The sequence below is a fragment of the Crocodylus siamensis genome, chromosome 15 (assembly GCF_052110815.1).
Source record: "Crocodylus siamensis isolate JL-2025a chromosome 15, ASM5211081v1, whole genome shotgun sequence".
Taxonomy (NCBI): domain Eukaryota; kingdom Metazoa; phylum Chordata; order Crocodylia; family Crocodylidae; genus Crocodylus; species Crocodylus siamensis.
In genome coordinates this window covers 14779816-14800803 of record NC_143409.1, presented here as the reverse complement: position 1 = coordinate 14800803, position 20988 = coordinate 14779816, and the positions used below count along the sequence as shown (strand labels likewise).

Genomic DNA, 20988 nt, shown 5'->3' with positions numbered 1-20988 from the left:
TCAGGGTGCCTGGGTTCTTCTCTGGGAGGGCATTGGGTCTAGGCTGGGGCAGGAGGACAGGAGTGAGGACTGAAGGGATCTCTTCCCAACTGTGATGCATGGCATAACCCTTTTGCTTGATGCCTCAGTTTTTATATCTGCAGAGCAGGGATCTGAGTTTGACAGCATGTCCTGAGCAGAGTGGTGAGAAGGTACTAGAGATGTGCCCCTCCTCCTCCCTTCTCATGGCTGGAAGGAGAGAGAGTTCTAGTCAATTAAACCTGCTACAAAAAAAAAAAATTGATCCCGCCCTGGGGGACTGGAAGTGGGCAACTCCCCAAGACACACCTCACACCTCCAGCTTTATATAAACCAGCTGAGCTTCCCCAGGGACCAGGGCTCATATTCTCTGTTCCCACTGTCTGGACTCTGTCCAGACCCAGTGGGCTCCCTCCACTGGGAGCTGAGCTGCCCTGCCATGGCAAAGAACACAAATCTGCGTTGGCGGCTGCCTCTCATCTGCCTCCTCTGGGAGGTTGCCATGATTATCCTTTTTGGGGTGTTTGTGCGCTTCACTCCAGAAGCCAGTGCACGCTGGGAGGAGGAGGAGAAGAAACAAAATAACATCACCAGCGACATAGAGAATGATTTCTACTACAGGTATCCATGTGAGTACCCAGCCCGCAAATGCTACCCTCATGTGCAGGCCATTGGCCGAGACCAGAGAGATAGAAGCCACTGAAGGTTTGGGGGTCAGTTGGAGTATTGTGTCCAGTTTTGGGTGCCACACTTTAAGAGAGATGTGGATAACCTGGAGAGAGAGAAGGGCCATTCGTATGGGTAAGGGCTTGCAGGGCCAAGCCCTACAAGGAGAGACTAGGGCACCTGGACTTCTTCAGCCTCCACAAGAGAAGGTTGAGAGGCAACCTTGTGGCTGCCTATAATTCATCATGGGGACACAGGAGGGAATTGGTGAGGCTCTACTCACCAAGGCGCCCCTGGGGGTCACAAGAAATAAAGGCCATAAGCTAGCAGAGAGCAGATTTAAACTGGACATTAGGAAGAACTTCTTCACAGAGTGGCCAAAATCTGGAATGGGTTCCCAAGGGAGGTGGGGCTCTCCCCTACCCTGGGGGTCTTCAAGAGGAGGTTTTATAGGCATCTTGCTGGGGTCATCTAAACCCAGCACTCTCTCCTGCCTATGCAGGGGGTCAGACTCGATGATCTATTGAAGTCCCTTCTGACCCTAATGTCTATGAATCTATGAATGTCTGAGATAAGTGGACCCAGCCAGAGGCAGGGACTGCACAGGCATCCCCCTGCCTCCCACAGGTCTGCTTATGTACCTCAGTCCCACTCTATATTAGCTCCTGCTACTGCATTCCTGAGCAATTCATTTGCCCTGCATCCTCCCACGTCCCATCCTCCCACGTACCTCATACCCCAGAGACCCCTCTGCTATCCCATCATAGCCCTCCCAATGTACCTAAGTTCTGATTTATAGCCCTACCTGGTATCCCAGTCCTGGGCTTCCCACCAGCAGGCATTAAACCTTCTGTAGGGAGAGGGTACCTAAGTCATGCTGGTTGGCGTTATAGTTTGGATACAACTTCAGGGTGGAGAGGTGGAACTCCTTTCACACTCACATACATCTGTTTTGCTACAAACATGGGGGCATGGGGGCAGAAACAGTAGGGCTGGGAACAGTTGGGAACATTATCCTGCAGGCTTCTAGCCCTTGGATCCTGCCCTGGGGTACCCTGGTAAACTGGTGGAGGCCATCAGGGAAGCTCACTGCCTATCTAGTTAAAACCAATGTGCGGGAAAGAAAGTGAAACAGTAGAAGAATCGATTGTGACTGCTGTTTATATTGTAGGAGAGATAGGGTGTGTTTACACATGCTATTATTGTGGCTCAATAAACTTCAACACAGTTTGCATTAGAGTTTATTGCTCCTGGGTGCTGCGTTTGCATATGTGCCAGGGACCGCAGCACAATGAGCTGGAACAGAGCAGCCCTGGCTGGCAGGGGGTCCCAGGGATCAGCCTGCTGGCCCAAAGCTGCTCTGACTCAGCTGAACGTGCTACAAAGGGTTGGGATGGAGCATGAGGGTGCTTCATTGCGGGACTAGCCAGCAGTTATCCTTTGCTCTGAAGCACCCTCATGCCGAGCCAGCCCCATCAACATCTATATGTGCATTGCAGCAGAGTAAAATAACTCTGCCATAAGAAAGTACTTGTGTCTAGCACTACTATCCTATGGTGGAGTTAATTAGTTTTCTCTGTCCTGATAGAACTGCACGTTTAGACGGTGACATTTTACTGCAGAGCTAATTAGTCAGCTCCACACTAAACATCTTGTGTAGTTGCTCACACTGTATAGATATTCAGGCCTGTTGGCTCCAGATTTTGGTTCTAGTAAGACATGCACTGGAGACACATAAACTATCCTTCACTCCAGAGGTGAATGCATTGCCTTAATGTCCTAATGGATGTAGTCTGAGATGACGTAGGTCATGCCAGGGGAGGAAGAGTGGCGGTGGGCAGCATGTTTCCAAGCTGTTCATACCCTTCTTAGGATACAGCACACCATTGTACTCCAGATCTTACTTTTCAAAATCCCACAACCGCTTCAAAAGGAAAGTTGGAGTGATCTCCCTGTCTCTGGAATCAGTTCCCTCCCACCTGTCAGAGATGATTCACTTTTTTTTTTTTAAAGGAAAATTTCTTGTGTCCCAAGTCAAATCAGCCAAATCAATTCCAAATCCATGTGAATCATTCGAGAACCATATATGTCCCTGCTACTGGCAAGCACCCTCCACCCTTGCCTGGGGTTCAGATACTTCCAAATCCTTTGGTAGGCATCCTAAGTGCAGGCCCAAACCCAGAGGCTTGGGTTCGATTGCCCCTGAATTTCACTTGCCCTCAGCTGTATGGCTGCAGAAGCAAGCTGGGAAGGAGTCTCTCGTTTCCATACAGGCATCATATAGCTGAGATCTTCCCACTGGAAGTGAAAGTGGGAAGCTAATTATGCATTACCTTGCTGAGAGTATTACCCCTGCCACATTTGTGGTTTTCCTCTGCCAGTACGAAAACCACCTTGGTGGTCAAGAGATGACTCTCTCTCTGTCTCTCTCTCTCGCTCTCTGTATGTATATATGTATGTATCCTCCATCACAAAGCTTTCATCACACAAGAACTGCACATGAATTACAATAAACACACCCATTCCCCTGGGGCCCTGCGCACCCATCCACTACCCTTCCCTAATTCAGTTGCAGTCCCTTGGTCCAAAAAAACCCTTTTAGGGTTTAAAATCTCAGTTCATTCCCTGTCCTTTTTGTTGTTGATATCACTGCCACTGCTGCTGATCCTGTCACAGACTTCCTCAGTATCATCAGGTCACATACTCCTAAAGAGCAGAGCTCTCCTCCGGGCAGGGTTGGATAATACCAAAACAAAGGGTGTAAACCCTCTTACATGCTTTTCAGGCACTAATTGCTGAGCTCCACACCAGCAATATACTCCTTTTTCTCTCCAGGAAGAGGATCTCAGTGATTCCAGAATCCTGATGGCATCTGTTTGCTGCCTTCTCTCTTAGGCTGGGATCAGAGAAAAGACTTCTGTTTATAGAGAGAAACAAACACCTGGATTCTCTGCCCTCTTTCTCCACATTCAGCACCCCTGTGCCACATAGGTCCTGCATGAAGACAGGCTCAGAAGCAGCTCGCTAACCTGCAGACGAGACTCCCGTACTCTGTATGTTCATAGGGACGGCTTGGCAGCTTGCAAGATGGTGGGCTGGGGTGGGGAATGTAAAAATAACACCAGATCTTCCCTTCCCAGCCACAACTGCCTTTTATCCCTCCGGTAGGAGGAGTCACCCTCTCCGTCCCCCAGCCCCCCCAAGCTTTCAGGAGCACCCTCTGCCACTGGCCCCATGACAGGTATTTTTCTCAGAAAGTAGTACAATAAGAAGCTTAAGGGAGAGGCCAGCATTCTTGGCAAGCAGCAGCCAGCATCTGATACCAGATACCCACAAAGTTGGTGCCACAAGGAAGTTGTATCCCATCCAGGGGTGAATAAAAGATGTGCACACAGGCTGCTTCATGCAGGGCAGAAAGACAGATTAAGGGAGGTGACTGACCAGGGCCTGAGAGAGGGCGATTGTATCTCAGATGTGATATATGACTCACATGTGAGCTGTTTCTCCCACCTCCCCAGGCCCTCCCCAGTCACTCAGGCAGGCGGGAGGAATTGGGGAGGGGGTTGTGTCTTTGTATTTAGCACCTTCACTGGAGCTTTCAGAACAAATGCTTCATTTGCTGAAATGCAAGTGCTAGCTACAAGAATGGGTCAGTCTCAGCAGCAGGGGAAGCAGCGTGACCACGTAGGTGGGTTCCCCAGGGCAGGTGATTGTCTCTGATATGTCCTCCATCGGAGGTCTATATTGAGCAGGTTCTTTTTGGTGTTGGGTGGTGGAACCGGAGCTTGCTCCATCCACTCCATGCATTGACCTGGTATTGCGTGCTTCTAGGACTGGTGCAAAAAAACAGGGGAAAAAAAAAGAAAAAAACAAAAAGCATCCGCAAACGGTGTCTGTTCGGAAGCAGCAGGCAGCTCACTCAGCAGATTCTGGCTAATTAAACAGCTGGGGACTAGCACACACCACAACCACTCAATGTACCAAGCCATTGTAGTCTATGGGAACTCGAGCTGTTTCACTCCTGCCAGTATGTATTCTGGCTTATTAACCCTCTAGGTGCTAGTATAAAATTTTGAGCAGTTGCATAAGTGGGCATCCCAGGCTGAGTGCAACTGAAAATCTGATAAGCTGTTGGGGGTGGAAAACCAGAGTGAGGGCAGGAAAGGTGTGAGATTGGGTAATCATCTATTCAAAATGCAAAGGCAGGGAACATTTGTGCCAGAGTTTATTGTGTCACATTAATATGCACGTGTAGATGGGCCCATAGAGAGGTCAGGCTGGAAGGGACCTCCAGAGGTCATCTCATCCAACCTCCTGCCCAAGGCAGGACGATTCCTATCCAAACCATCCCATACAATCCATAATCTAAACTCTACATAAGACTACCCTCAACCCTGGCACAACATAGACCTGACACCTTAACCTGCCACAGGTAAAATAGGGGAACCATGGCAGTCAACATCCTGCTTCTATAAAATGTTGTCAGTATACACTCAAGAGATCCATGTCCCCTGCTACAGAGGAAGGCAAAATTCCCCACAGTCACTATCAATCTGACCCGGGGGTAAAATTCCTTCCTGACCCAAAATATGGCGATCCATCAGTCCCTGAGTGAAGGGCCAAGACCCCCTAGCCAGGAACCTCCAGCTTGGGTCCCAGCAGGAGCATTAGCACACCCAGTCAAAGTCCCCAGCATTGGTTGTAGCCACCACCTAATGCCTCTGAGGGAGGCTTAAAAACATCCTGAAACATGTCGTAGAAAAGATGGAAGGGGGCAACTAGCAAAGCCCAAAAGCATGGGCGAAGGTCTCAGCTGTTCTGAATTTAGCTGGCATTCAAGGATGGTGGAGTGGAGTGAGGCAGAAGACAGGGCAGATTGAACCTTATAGATTAACTGAATCAGAGATGTATAGCAGAAGTTTTTGTGAAGTTAAGCTCAGTTCATCAAGTACTGTGGGGGTGAGACATCCTCATCCTCCGTGAACCCCAGCACTAGGTGCATGAGGCCAGTTTCCTGTGAGGTCCCACCTAGTTGTGTCCCAGGGAAGAATGTGGCAAATACCATCCAGCAAGCGTGCCCCATGCTGTGATATGGCCAGTGGTGGTAGAGCTTCAGGGGAGGTAGCTAAAAGTGGGGGTATACAGCTCGTTGGGGAAGAGTGAGAAGGAACCGTGGAACTGGACACTGACTTCCAAGTACTGCAGACAGCAGTCACTCAGCAAAGGGAGAACTCAGACCTCCTATAGCCCAGACAGCTGTGTTAGGAGTTGGGAAAAAAAGAGATGTGGTACATGGAGGGCAGAGGCAGACATGTGCAGGTGCATGCCTAAAAGGACCAGCAGTAACATGGGTAACCAAAAGAAGCAAACTCCTGCTAGTTCCAGCAGTAGGAAATCCCACTGGGAGGACACAGAGTACAGCGAGGGGCCAGGACAGCAGGTCACTCCATCTCAGAGAAGGAGGAGCCATCCTGCATTACATAGCACAAGACCAGCGGGACAGCCAGCCACAATGCCCTTTCTCCTGACGATGAGGTTGGCATCTAAGCAAATGGATGTGAGGGGACCTGAGGCACCCGGACATATCCCCTGGGAAGCCAGAACGTTGCAGTGTGAGATACTGTTAGATAATGTGAGCACCACAGGGTTTCCATATGTTGCAGCGGGGTAGGATTAAGTTCCCCAACATCCAAAATCCCAGCCTTCTGCCATTGTCAACTGCAGGAAGCTTGTTCTCAGCTCCATGGTATCTCTGCCTCCTGGAGCTGTTCAGCTTCTGCCCAGGGGATGGTTCAGTACATACCCTATATCTACCCTGTCTTCTGCAGGACAATTTACTGCAATTTTTTTCTTTATACCTGCAGGAAATGTAGTGACCTCTGCAGTTAACCTGGGAGCTTCCAGAAATCAGTCCCAACAGGCTCAAGCTACAGAAGTGCTCTCAGAGTACTGTTTCCTCCCTAGGTTGTGTTCTTCCACCTCTCCAAGAGCACACACAGGGTCTCACTAAGTTAATGGGAGCTGTAAACTCAATGCTCCATACATCTCCACCATTTCTCAAGGGCACCACTCTCACTCCATGTCCACCAAACCTCAAAGGGAGACAAGGAAACCATGCTGAGGACAAAATCCCATGACCACAGCCCTTAACAACACCAGAAACAAATCTCCAATGTAGGTGTGGGGCTCAGAACAGTTTTGCTCCCTCAAGTCGGGGTATGGCATGTGCAGTGTGGGAACAGGTGGACGGGTTGTACTCAAAAACAGCTGCCCCCCAGGAGTACTAGGGAAGCAAACAGACATACCCAGAGTGTTGAGTGGTGAGCAAGTGCCCGCTAGGAAATGAGTGAATGGCTGAGACTGTTCAATTCACTTCAGCAGGTTAATAAACTGGATTTGGCCTGAAGGTGAAGGCTAGGGCACTGACTATCACTTTCTGGCCTCACCTTGTCTCAGGATAGGCAATACTTCCCATTCTCAGATGAAAGGATCTAGCTTCCCGGGGGAAAAACTGATCCGCACCCAATGACTGAGTACTTCCTGCCTCCCAGCAACTTGCCAATGTGTCTGGAACATTTCCTCATGTTTCTGCAGGGATTATTCAATAAGCAAAAACTCTTATGGCTTTCATTATGATTGACAAACCCAGCTGGCTGGCATTGCTCCATAGTACCTGTCATGCTACTTAGTTGTGGTTTAGAAAAGTCTGTTCATTGAGGGATGATTGTTTCTAAGACCGCATCAGGGACTGAGTCACTATTCTACAGTACACAGAATATTTCCTTTACAAATACAGTGTACTATAGTTAAAGCAAGGGTACTTATAAGAACAGTCCAGATTTGTCAAAGTATTAGGCTTTTCAGAAGAGGATTTACTCACAAAAGCCTTCAGATCAACTGGATGCCCTGTTAGTCTGAGGCTATGTCTGCTCTGAGCTATTTGTTAATCTCTTCCTGGCAATGATGGGAAAACTAGTGGGGATTGAGCACTGGCATTTTTACCATGGTGCTGTCAGACCTTAACTGGAGCAGGTTGAAGTGGTCAGAACATCAAGGAATCATTTATACAAATGCCCCTGTCACTGCCAGTGCCCATGGAAGTGACCTTGGCTGTGTAACAGTGGAAGGTATTAACAGGATAGGAGCAAGCAGAGGGTGAACATGCCTGGGAAACCGAATCTCTCTCTTGTCCCTTCATGGTAGTTATGAAACCTGAGCCTGGAGAAGCAGATTCTGAGGATGTAACTATTCTGAGGAAGTCTGTACCCTGAGCTGTCTATTCAGTCCTGTTTAGCAGCACAAAAACAATCTTTAATTTAAAATCAGATGGTGACATTCCCTGGAGGGCAAATCATCTGCTCTCAGGGGGAGTGAGAAGAAAGATTCTTCAGCCTAGACAGAATTCCCAAAGCCCAAACACGTCCTGTCAATAACCAGTCCTGGTTGCTTAATGACAAAGAGGTACTTACCTCCCACAGAACCCAAGTTCTTAAACAGCAAAGTAATGTAGACTTCATGGCATCACTGCTCCTGCTGTGCCCGCAGGAGACACAGACACGTTGTTCTTCCCTAATGCAAACAAAGTACAAAGCTCTTTGCTTGTGAGACCTTTCGGGCAAGGAAAGGTTTACTTGCATGTTCCAGCCTGTGTTCATACGGTATCTGACCCATGACTGGGTTTCCCAGCTATGGCAAATAATTATCTCCTCTCAATAACACAGTCTCTGAATTGGGAGTCTTGTGCCTAGATGACTCAGGGAGGCCCCTTCCAGCTCTACTTCTCTATGATTCTATGATTTTTGCCATATTATTGCTTGAGATCTTGATTTTGGTACATATTATTTTCTCCAAAATGGAAAATGTCTGTTGATCTGTTATTGAATTGGCAGCAGGCCTTCTGATATCATAATTAATGTGTGTGTTGGAGAAAAAGTGTAGCTAACTAGCTAGAGCAGAAATTGGTGCATCTTTGTCATAAAACTGGGTGCTTGCAGCTGGATACTTCAGATGTACATGGATTGGACTGTCAGTTGGTGAAAACGGGCAGAGTTGTGTTGAAGAGAAAGGAAATATACTGGTTTTACCACCTGCAGCTCTGGGCACCTTACTCATTTTGATGACATTATATTTTCTTTCAAGACAAAAAGGAAAACTCCACAATCTGGCACCATGTGATAAGGCTTCACCCAGTCATCCTTCCCCAGGCACCTGGACAAAGCTTGTAAAGTGCTCAAGGACCAAAGCAGAAGTCCTGCAGAGCTATGCCTTATTCAAGACCTGATCCAACTCCCACTGAAGGCAATGGAAAGAAGCCCACTGATCTCAGTGGGAGCTGACTTGGATCATCTTTCCACAGCTCACAAGATTTCATAGACATTAGGGCTGGAAGGGACCTCAGGAGATCATCGAGTCCAGCCCCCTGCCCGAGGGGCAGGAAGTCAGCTGGGGTCATAGGATCCCAGCAAGATAAGCATCCAATTTAGTCTTGAAGGTGTTCAATGTAGAATGTGTTTATTCACTAGGCATAAACTAGCCATGACAATGCAGGTAGCATGGCTGGCCTCTCCCTGAGAGCTAATGAGAAGGTAAAAAAAAGCCAGTAGGTATGGTAGATCCTAGGCCAGGTTCCACATCATGAAGCACCAATTCTTTTTTGGGAGCTCGCATGCTCTGTAAGACTAGCAGACAGTGCTGCAGCATTTAAACCACAAGTATTCTGGCCTTCTGTGTAATGTTTTGCCTACGTGCCTCATGCAAATGCTCCCGAAATATCTGTGCAATGCAGAACGTTTACCCATTCACGGATGCAGAGTGCAATGAATGCTGATTTTCTTGTAGGATTCCCCCGGGGAACTGGTGGAGGGGCCCAGCGTCCCATCTCCTGTTCTCTCCATGGTCAAGGGGCCTCTGCACAAGCGGTTGTCATGGTTTAATGTATAACCCATGGTGGGGGCTGATTGCTATCTGAAAGAAACAAGCAACATTAACATTCACCCTGGGTTTATCGCATCACGAATTCCTCTCAAGAGGCTCGTTTCCCCTGTGAAAGTAGCTGCCCCCAGGGAACGGCCATCTACTGAGCAGCAGGCTTAGTTCATACAAGTGTCCAGCAGAGCAGCCATAGACATTCACGAAGACTGACTTTTACTTGCGATTAAGGCATGGTTATCTCCCAGAGCAGGAAGAAGAAGAATCGTAGGTGTTGGGTACTGAACCAGCATAAACATGTTTGTGGAGCAGAAGTAAAGAGAGAGGTTTTAGTTTTTTTACTTCCCATAAAAGGGGGTTTGTAAGCGATGCAAAACTTAACATAAAAGATATTCATTTTAGTCATAATTGCCAGGGTTTTCATAAACAAAGCAGACACAGAAAACTAGAAAGGTGTTGCTAAGTTCTTCTGATATATTTTTATCATATTTCTTCTGATAGATTTTTCCTTAAAGGTTTTTATACAACTAAGTTCAGTTTTTTTAACCAGATGTTTTACTGAAAACCAACAACTTCAGGAAAGGATTTCGGAAAATAAGAAAGTTTTCAGTTTCAGATTTAAAGTTGTCTGAGAAAAAAAATTGAAAATAAAGCTGACTTCCTTTCAAAACTTCCCTCCAAAATAACTGACCATTGAAGCCTTTTGCTGCCACCCTCTTCCCTCCTGCTCACCCTCCCTCCCACTGCGATCATGATGAATTTCCTTTCCTTGGCACAGCTTTCCAGGATGTCCACGTGATGATCTTTATTGGTTTCGGCTTCCTAATGACATTCCTTCAGCGCTATGGCTTTGGAGCTGTTGGGTTCAACTTCCTCCTGGCTTCGTTTGGGATCCAGTGGGCAATCCTGATGCAGGGCTGGTTCCATTCTTTCAAGGATGGAAAGATACTCATCGGAGTAGAAAAGTAAGAGAAGGGATTCGTATTGGGAAAAGCCATCTCTTGATTAGACAGCGAACTGGGAGATACCCAGGTGGGAAAAAACGGCAAGGACCTTCTGCACCTGCACAGTGTAGAGAAAGTGATAAGCAGAGTATGTCCTTTGCATGGCCATCAAAGACTCTAGAGAGCACATGCCACAAGAAACAGTCTTTGGCCTGAAGCTCTCTTCACCTCTGGTGCTCTGCAAGACACTATGTATCCCTGGTTAGTTTCCACCCCAGCAATAGTTTGCATTTTGGGGAGTACTGCTCAGTGGTTAGATTGGCAGATCCCTAGCAAAGATCTAACTCTCCAAGCCCATGCACTCTCAGTGCCGGGACTTCCATTGCTCAAAGCAGTTTGGAGGAAAAAAACCCTAAACTTGACAAAACTTCACTGTACCCTTTTCTACTTGCTAAGGGCTCAGGGGCTCTTATCTTTACAATGGGACTCTTCCAAGGGAACCAGTGACAAGAGACCCATAACTTACCTCAACATCAGCCCTACAGGAGGGGATTGAAGATATGCTGCAGACTCCAGCCCTTCTCATGAATGAACAGTGTCCTGGTCATGCTCCAAGAAACCATTCAGGGAAGGACCAAGGGAACCCCAAGTTGGGCTCAATTTCTCTGTTCTGCTAATATGGAAACTTTCTAGGGAGTGTAGATGTGTGCATGAGAGTAGGGGACTAGGATCTCCATGACTAACCTTCAGCTTGTTTTCTTTCCCCTTTCAGCCTGATCAATGCAGATTTCTGTGTGGGGTCTGTCTGCATTGCCTTTGGGGCCATCCTGGGCAAGAGCAGCCCTGTGCAGCTGCTCATCATGACGTTGTTTCAAGTGACTCTCTTTTCTGTGAACGAGTACATCCTCCTCAACTTGCTTCACGTAAGGCTTCAGGGCTATTCCTGCCTTTCCTCTCCAGTAAAGCAAACACAGCATAATAGCACAGGGGCTAGAGGCCAGATGTGAGGGGCACCAGCAGAGCTGTGGTGAGGGCAGCTCAGTTCAGGGGTAGCAGCGCCCAGCAGAGCTGTGTGTAGCATATTATTCACTGTGTCTGCCTCAAGCCAGATCTGTTAACGCTTTGCTCTCATAAACAATTTTAAAATCAATCCACTCAAATTCACAGTAAAATGAATAAATCAGCTTGGGCCACTCCCTTTGTCCTATGCCCAACTTTATATCTCTGAGAGTTTTAGAAGCAGTGATAGTGACTGAAGAGAATGAGGTGCCATCTTGTGGGGCTTTCCTAAGGCAAATAGGGAGTTTGCACACAAAGGGCCTGCTGCTGTCCTTACACCTCCATGAGATTTTCCTCTTATCTTTACCTGCTGCTGAAAAAAAATCAGAGCAGGATGTAAAGCAGAAGAGTTGTCTGTTAAAGGAGCACAGAGGCTCCTTGCAATGTGAAGGAGGTCTCAGCCTATTGGCAAAAGAGAACTGGTCTGGTTGGGAAACCTTCCACAAAAAGTGCAAGTAGGGTCTAGTCTGGTATGGGGGCGGAGGCACAAAACCTCCAGTGAAGGAAATTGGTTTCACAGTACCTAAAGTAAGTGCCAGCAAACACAGTTTGAGTGACTTCAATCCCCAAGTGCTGGGAACACAAAGGCACAGGAGTATCCAGAGGAGAACAAGAAGTGAGACTGCCCTGCTCAGCTGAATGGCAGTGAGAAAGTAAACACCCAGGGCAGGGAATGTAGACTATTTGAGGCTGCTCATTAACGTGTTATTATTACTACCAACAGTGAGGGTAAGATTGTGCTTATAGGGTGTGTCTACATGTGCCAATTTAAGGTGCATTAGCTATTTTAAAGGCTCATTAAGGGTGTGGGTCTATATGTGTGTGCCCTTAATGCACCTTAAAGATGGTGATTTTAGGCTATTTGTGCCTAAATTTGATACCTGCAAAAGCAGGCATCAGATTTATGCTTGGATAGCCGAAGCACCTTAATGCACATGTAGACATGGTAAGGTACATTAATGCTGTGCATATTGACTGACTTGGGACTAACTTTAGTTCCAAGTCAGTCTGCACACCACATTAATGTGCCTTAGCACATGCATATGTAGACACGTGCCTAAATCACCTTAATGCTCATTAGACAAATGCGTATTAAATTTAGTTGCACATAAAAGCATGTGTAGACATACCCATAAGCAAGGAAGGGAACTTTTGTTTGTTTGTGATGATTAATTTAACTGTATCCCCTTAAAATCCCATCTCTGAAATTCCCTCCAGCCTCATTGGTGAATCATAGAAGGGTCCAGACAGGGGTTTGTGTGTGTAGGGGTGGGAGTTCAGCCCTTTACATTCTGGGTGACTGCCCATTACTTCTATCCCTATATTTCATCCTCCTGACACCAATGAACTCAGCCAGGGAGAATGCTTTCAGAAAGCTCCCTTTCTGAGAGAGAGAATTTCAGCAGCTGCACGTGAATCCTGAGAAAGAAGAAAAAGAAGGAGCGAAAGCAAAAAAACCCCAAGAGCATGAGGCAGCAGTAATGAAGTGGGAGAGATGGAGGGAGCAGAGAGCTACAAAGAGACAACTAGGGCTTGTTATTCACGGTGGTCTGGAACCAAAAAACCTTAGAGCTATGTCCCAATCTCCCCTGGGCTCTGAGGTGATAGGAGCTGGGATCTAATAGTCCTTCTGGAGGTAAGGACCAGCTATGAGTTTTGGATCCAATATCTGAGCACCCTCCACAGTTTATAAGGGAGGGATCTAGGTCTGGGTTTTTGACTGTCTCTATCCTAGAAGGCCCCCAGAGTCCAAGAAGCCATCCACTGTGTATATGAGTCACATCCTGTGTTTTTCCATTAGCTGCCTAGGCTCAAGCCAGCACCTTGGTGTTATTCTGCATTTAGGGTTGCCATTGTGGGACAGTACCATGGAAAGATCAAATATTCCCTTTTGGTTTGGTGCCTCCTGATAAGAAGGATGTGGCTGTCATATTTAGTGAGCGGCACAAGGAACATTTCTGTCCCATCCCCCAGTGGCCAAGCACAGGTGGGAAGGACAGAGGGCTAGTTGGCCAATCAGATAGACTACTTCTCAGATGTGAATCTCTCTCTGTGGCTGCAGGTTATAGATGCTGGAGGATCCATGACCATTCATACCTTTGGGGCTTATTTTGGGCTGACCGTCACCAGAATTCTGTACCGACCCAACCTGGAACAGAGCAAAGACAAGCAGGGCTCTGTGTACCACTCAGACATCTTTGCTATGATCGGTGAGCTAGCAGTGGGCTCAGAGACATCCTGAAAGGTGGGAAAGAAGCCTTCTTTGCCTGCAGGCAGTGTAAGGCCAGCTTGGTGCCCTAGTGAAGAAGAACTTGTTATCCCATTCCCTGCTCGCTGCGCGTGTCTACATGTGCGTTTACACTGGCTTAAGTGTACTGTGCATTAAGTGAGAATAGGCTGAAGTCTACACATACAGGTGTTAAAAAGCATTAACACTGTGTGTGAACTGATTAAGGACTAAATTTAGTGCCAAATCAGTCCACGCACAATGTTGCTGCATAGTAAGGCATCTACACACACATTACTGAGCAGTTACTAATCGGCTGTAAATTTGATACCTATATGATGCTGGTATTAAATTTACACTCACGTTGATGTAAGTCACAATATTTACTGCACAGTATGGGTGTGCACATGCAGACACATGCCCATACTGTTCAGTAATTTCAGTTACTGCACAGTAAATGTGCACATGTTGGCATGCCCACTAAGCACTAAGTTGTACTCTCAGTCTGTGGCTGGGGTGGTGGGCTGGAGCTGATGCCTGAAAGGTCTCATTGCAGCTAAGAGTTCCTGGTCTGAGCACTTTAGTAAGAGGGAAGAGATGACCATGGAGGTGGAGCCAGGAATTTGGGTCTAAGGGCTTGAGCCTTTCTCTTCATATAATCACCATCTCCTTTGCTCTTTTTTTACCTTCCTACCCCTTTGTTGTTCCCTTTTTCTCTTCTGTCCTTTCCCTGCACCTTCCTGTTCTTGCCTTCCTTTCCCAGGTACCATTTTCTTGTGGATGTACTGGCCCAGTTTTAACTCAGCTGTTTCCAATCATGGGGATGCACAGCACAGAGCTGCCATTAACACCTACTGCTCCCTGGCAGCCTGTGTCCTCACCACAATGGCCTTCTCTAGCATGCTAGAGAAGAAAGGCAAGCTTGACATGGTAAGTGAGGGCTAGAGATGCCTGCTACGTTGTGCTGGCAGGAGGATTTCTGGCACCACACTCCAAGAGGGATGTGGATAAACTGAAAAGAGTCCAGAGGAGAGCAATGAACATGATTAGAGGTCTTGAAAACATGACCTGTGAAAAGGGGTTGGAAGATTATTATTGGGATTATTTGATCTGGAGAAGAGAAGACTATGGGGAGATTTGATTTAAATCTTCCAATTTAAAAAGACTTGTTATAAAAGGGAGATCTGTTGTTCACTCTGGTTGCAAGTGACAGCAGAAGTAGTAATGGGCTTAAACAAGGGAGATTTAGGCTGGATATTAAGAAAAAATATCTAACCAGGAGTTGAGCTCTGAAGTAGATTGCCTCGATCAGCTGTGGAATCTGCATCCTGGGAAGGTTTAAGTGAAGGTTAGATAAATGTCTGGGATGGTTTAGATAGGGATGATCCTACCTTGAGCATGGGGTTGGACTAGGTGACCTCCTGAGGTCCCTTCCAGCTGTATTTTTCTATGATTCTATAGATGATGGAGGAAGCAGACAGGCAGGTGTGTTTTCCTGTGCTGGGAAGTAATGTATTTCATGGGGTATTGGAAAGGCAAGGCCCCTGATCCCCAGTACTCCTGGTACAAGAGTCATTTGGGGGGCCACTACCATGGCAGTAGAGCTTGTAATTTAGCAAACTTTCAGTAATAAAACCAGAGTGGGAAAGGAGTGGAGCTGAGGGATCACTTGTGTGTTTGGTGATACAGCAGGGCCATGAAAACATTGGCACTTCAAGGAGTAGAGGCATAAACCAGCAGAGCAGTGTGAAAGGCCTCCTGATAGGGGACTGAGCTTCCCCACATAGTTCCCTACAAGGGCAGACCTATGTGAAAGCCAGGACCTTACAACATTACGTGTGTGTACGTGTGTCTACGAGGGAGAAAGACAGAGCACACACTCATGTGGTGGTGGGTTTGTGAAAGCAGAGCCACAAAGTGGTATGTTTATGGCTAAAGCAGGGCCCAGCCAGGATAGTATTTGTCCCAGTGCAGACTAAGGTTAGTAGCTGGCCAGCAACACAGATGTTCTCAGCTCTTGACACTTCACCTTTAGTTTCCTCCTAATGAGGGGTGGACACTCTCTGTTTCAGAGCATATTCAGGAGCAGGGACTTGCCAGGGGCAGGGAGTAAATGCCACTGAGCAGTAAAATGGGCCCAGATTTTTTATTTGTGAACACTGTCACAGCCAGATCCTGCTGCCTCCCTCCCCCACAACCCTTTGGATTAGTTCAACATAGCTTCAGACACTATTATCTTAGAGCTGAGGCAATGAGCCAGGTATGCTGCTTGTGTAGGTTCATATCCAGAATGCAACACTGGCTGGTGGCGTAGCAGTGGGCACCAGTGCTGAGATGATGCTGCCTCCATATGGTTCCCTCATCGTTGGATTCATCTGTGGCATCGTGTCCACCATCGGGTATGTCTACCTCACGGTAAGTGCTGCTCAGAGCTGTTTCAGTGTGGCACCTTTAAACCCTGTGAACAGGTTAACTTAGGATGTGTTAAGTTGTCCTGACTTACAAAAAACAAAAAAACCCCAAAAGGCTGCAAACACGTATGCTGACCTCTAAGAGCTGCGTAGCCCCATCCAACAAGGGTAAATTTAACCCTGGAAGAATCAGGGGCAGATCTTTCTGCTTTCTAATGCTGACCCTTCAGTGCACAGCTAGCTCCCTTGCTCCCAGCTTGGGCCACAAGCTGTGCGCCTCCATTCCAGGGCCCATGGCCTTAGTTGGGTCACCCTAGGGTTGCCCAGCTCTCTCTTCCACAGCTGTGTTGAAGTTCTTCCTCACACTGCTCCACTCTCACTGGCTTTCTTCATCCCTCCATTTCTGCTTTCCTGCAGAGTTCTTTAAGCTACTGAATTCAAGTAGTTTCTGTGCATGGGTTTTACACTTCCCCTTTCCCCCATCAGTTGCTTCCTGTAGGCGAGAAGTGGAGCCGCTTCTTTTGTCGGCATATCTGCTCTTGCCTTCTAAACAACTTCAGGGCCCTTTGGATGATGTATGTTTGACTACTTGTAACCCAGCAGGGATCTAGCAGCTTAGCTCTGCCAGGAGTAGGTGTCTCAAACACAGAGACATGGCCCTAGGTCCCTTCCAATATGGGAAGAGAGAGAGGCATGTCTGCCAAGCACACCTTGCCATTTCACCTTTACTTTGAGCTTTTATTGTTAAATGCCGACTTAAATACAACCTACCCCTCCTTCATTTCTGCCTCCTGTCGTCTCACCTCTCCTGATTTTTTCTGGAGGGGAATCCCTCCAGAAAAATCTCTTCTCAGAGCCCATAGAGATGTAAATAGTCTCTCTCTTCCTCCCTCCCTGCCAGCCATTCCTGGAGTCCAGGCTGCATATCCAGGACACCTGTGGCATCCACAACCTGCATGGCATGCCAGGGATTATTGGGGGCATTGTGGGAGCCATCACTGCAGCTGCAGCCACTAAGAGGGTATATGGATCAGAAGGGTAAGAAGGCTCAAAACTGTTGTGGGGATGGGGTGGCAGAGGGACTGGTGAGGGAGAAGAGCTAGTTGGGAGCAAAGGGAGTGAGAAATTAGTAGCTACAGCTGTGACCTGCATACCTCTCACTACCCAGGGCACTGCTGGTCATGTTTGTTCATTTGGTCTCCTCCAGCTGACCCTTGAGTTGTCTCATTGGGAGCTCCTGAACTCCAGATGCTGCCTTTAATCCAGATCTCAGAGGGCAGCTGGTTTCATCCTCTTGCTTGCCTTTCTGGGGCAGATTCCCAAGTCAAATCCAAAGGGTCTAGAATCCAACCTGGGTCTCACTGCTTTCAACCTCCTCCCATCTTGAGTCTGGTCCAAGCCCAAACCTGTGGAGGACTAGAAGGAAAGGAACAAATGCCCAGAAGCCTGGCTGTCACTGCAGTCCCCCTGTTCTCTGACACAGGCGTGTCCCTTCATTACTGCCCAGATGACTTCAAAGGCAAGAGGACGCTGGTCTCCTGCCTCCCCCACCTCAGGGGAAGGTCTCTGGAAACAGTTCTCATCAATCCTCTTCCTCCTAGGCTCATCAAAACCTTTGACTTCACTGGTGACTACATGAATCGGACACCCATGGTGCAAGGAGGGTACCAGGCAGCTGGCATCTTTGTGTCCCTGGCCGTGGCCTTTGTTGGGGGGGCCATTGTGGGTGAGTAGAAGGGTATGGGGCAGCTCACAGTCCTAGTCAGTTGGCAGGTGAGTTGGGGTTGAGTCGGTTCAGCACTGGGCTACAGGACAGGTCTCAGCTTCTTTTTTTCCTGCCTCCAATTGGCTGCAGGAACTGTAGAAATCAGAGGAGCTTCGTCTTCCCACTTGGTGTTTCCCTGCTGCCACCTCGGGGGCAGCCAGGGTACAGCAGCCATCCTAGCTCAAGCCATCCCTTCTATGAGGACAGTTGTCTTGTAGATCCACTCAGGTAGCAGCTGGTCTAAGATTGAGGGAGTGCTTCTCCAGTCCCAACATCTACACAGATGTCACAAATAATAAGCAAGGAAGTAGTCCCTCCCCAGCTTCTTCCCATAGAATCACTTTTATTGCTATAATGCAGCACAGGCTCTAGAAACGGTCCTTTTCAGTGCTTCCCTGCTCGCAAAGTGATGTTCATTGAGAAACAATGATGCCACACACAAGGTGTTTCTGGTTTGCAAGGCAAGGAGAATAGAAGAGGCCAGGGCTGAATGAGCTGAAACTAACCCTGGATGGAGGGAGAGGCACGGCCTGTCCCTAGACGCACAGTGCTGGCTCGGTCATACCCCTGCTATAGCTTAGTTCTCAGTGACAGGAGCACTTCACTCTGCTTTGTTGCTTCCAGGGGGCATCCTGAAACTGCCAATCTGGGGAGACGCGGCAGATGAGAACTGCTTTGAGGATGACGTTTACTGGGAGGTGAGCACCAGGGCACGGTCCTTGTGGCTCTGACAGGGGGCTTTCCAGCAGTGTCCTTGGCTGACCAGCATTTGGGATTTGGTGTCCATGCGGCTGGGGCTTACAACTTTGGATCTTGGTGGAGGGGCTTGATTGCTGCAAACAGCTTGGGCAACATGTTGTGTATCGCCCAAGGTATGTCACAAGGTGGCACTGTTGTCTGCAGGATGAAGGTGTCATTGTAGACTTCCTCCTCAGCCTTCTTGCAGGCTGCTTCCCTATGCCTGGGATGACGCTAGTGATAAAATCATGGAAGGACACCAGGGTCTGATGGAAGTTTTGCTCTCTTTGCAGGTGCCTGAGGATGAGGAGAGCGGCTTATACCACATGCATGATCCCACCCTCAAGCCGGCATCTCCCTAGCCTGCCTGGGTAGGCATAAGGGGGACAAGTGGCTGAGAGGGAGGACTCAAGCTGTGGGGGGGACACATCCAGTGAGCAGAGGGCATCCCAGTCAGAGCATCTCACCCTTCAAGGGCTACCCAGGCTGAGAGCAGTGGATCCTCCTTGCCTGACAGGGTGACAAGCAGAGGGCACCATTCACCAGGCCCTCCAAGTACAAACAGACCAAGGCACTGGGGGCCAGGATTGGCAGCCGCACCTTGGTTTCTTGGCAGAAATGCTAGGCCCTGAGGCATCTGTGGGTGAAGGGGGGAGCAGCATTGCCCTGGGGCACTAAAGTGGCATGACTTCTGTGCCACCTGCCATGCCCAGCAAAGCGAAGTGATGACATTTTGCGAGCCGCAGCTCTGTAGCCAGCCCTGACAGGAGACCCTGCTGTGGGAGGGGGTACTGGCACCAGGTGGCCAGCTGGAATGGGGGCTCTTTCTCTTCCTACTGTTAGGAGATGACTGACAACCACCTGACCCGCCTCTCCCTCTGGGATCCCTTCAGGTGTCACATGGACTCCTTGGTCTCCAGAGAGGTGATGTGATCGGCGGCTTCCTGGAAAGGGAGATGCTAGCAGCTGCCCCAGCTGAAGGAATACTCCGTGGGAGTCTCAAAGGGCTTCATATTTTTTTTGTTTTGGTCCCATCCTAGGTGGGAGAGTGTGGGATAGGCCTGTTCACATGGAGCAGTGCACTCAGCTATTACCATGGCTTACCTGAGAGCAAGGAACCAGAGACTTGAAACAGACACTGGGGGCATCTTTCTTATCTCTGGGGTCAGGGTGGAGGGCCAGGGGCAGCAAACAAGGGAGATTTTAGCAGCAGAGGGTGCGTCTATATTGTGTGTCTGCTAGTTGGGAGCTGGTTGGCTCCCCTCCATTTGAAGCTTTCCAGACTCACTCTGAACAGTTATCCAGACCCTATGTCTCCACCAGTGGCATGTGATGGAGGGAAATGGTTAATAATGCTGGATCTGATTAGGGGCTAGGAGAAAGCCTTTCACTGCAGCTGGTGAGAAGGTGATCATCCTTTGCACATACCTGGAGCTTTATTAATACTCCAATGCCCCTGAAGTTGGGGAAGCAGCATAACCCCCATTTTGCAGACTGGGAAAACAAAGACGCATGATGTGCTCCAAGGATGCGAGTCTGGGTGCCTAGTTCTGTGCTCTGTTCCTTTGCTATGCTGCTTCAGCAGGAATGGTTAAGTTCTCACCCTAGTGACCAGGGCCTAGAGTGTGGCTGCCCTTCTCTCTCCAAGTACTTTTTTCTTGGAGATATGAATAAAACAAGTCAATGCTATTTTTCTCAGCACTGTGCCCCATTATTTAATGACCAGGGAGTGTAAGGCCAGTGCCCATTTCCTCAGGAGTGATTCAGAAGAAGCCGTTCTGGGTGAATTGGGGAGACAGGCAGATTTGCCACAAAACAAGATTTCAAGCAGGATCACTCTAACTTGCTCTCCTACCCAGGCCACTCAGGGACTAAGCATGTATGCAGCTCCTCAGGGCTCTGTATGGAGGTCTGGGACAAAGTCAAGGAGCTAGAACGCTCCAGAGTGACCCGGAGCCGGGGAGGTCCTGGGCAAGAGGATTCTCAGGGGATGCTGGTTGGCCCGTGCACCCAGCACCGTCTACACTGCAGTCCTTTAGAAAGACAGAGGCAGGTTTCTCAGCCAGTGACCCCCCAGCCTTCTGTGAACTCCGGGGCAGCAGTGGTACCCCACACCTCTGGGGATTAGGCCTCTACTAACTTGCTTCAAAACAGTTTCAGACACTGTTGCACACGGAGAACACCAAAGTCTCAGAGCTCTGTTGTACCTGGGAAGCAGCCCAGCCCAGCTGC

At 48.5% G+C, this 20988-nt stretch overlaps 1 protein-coding gene across 4 annotated transcripts; it reads left to right on the top strand.

Moving 5' to 3' along the window:
* The first annotated feature begins 389 nt into the window (after positions 1-389).
* RHCG (Rh family C glycoprotein) lies at positions 390-20445 on the top strand. 4 transcript variants are annotated; one of them, XM_090029086.1, is made up of 12 exons: positions 542-647; positions 3520-3737; positions 10391-10577; positions 11329-11479; positions 13678-13825; positions 14606-14772; positions 16120-16257; positions 17155-17291; positions 17855-17979; positions 18643-18716; positions 19050-19127; positions 19650-20445. In XM_090029086.1, the coding sequence occupies exons 3-11, from the start codon at positions 10411-10413 to the stop codon at positions 19116-19118; spliced, it is 1176 nt and encodes a 391-aa protein (XP_089885212.1). In that variant the 5' UTR covers positions 542-647; positions 3520-3737; positions 10391-10410; the 3' UTR covers positions 19119-19127; positions 19650-20445. The 4 variants fall into 4 exon arrangements, with proteins under 4 accessions (XP_089885210.1, XP_089885211.1, XP_089885212.1 ...); XM_090029087.1 differs by having other exon boundaries at positions 546-647; positions 3580-3737; XM_090029084.1 differs by lacking the exon at positions 3520-3737 and having other exon boundaries at positions 390-647.
* Positions 20446-20988: the final 543 nt, after the last annotated feature.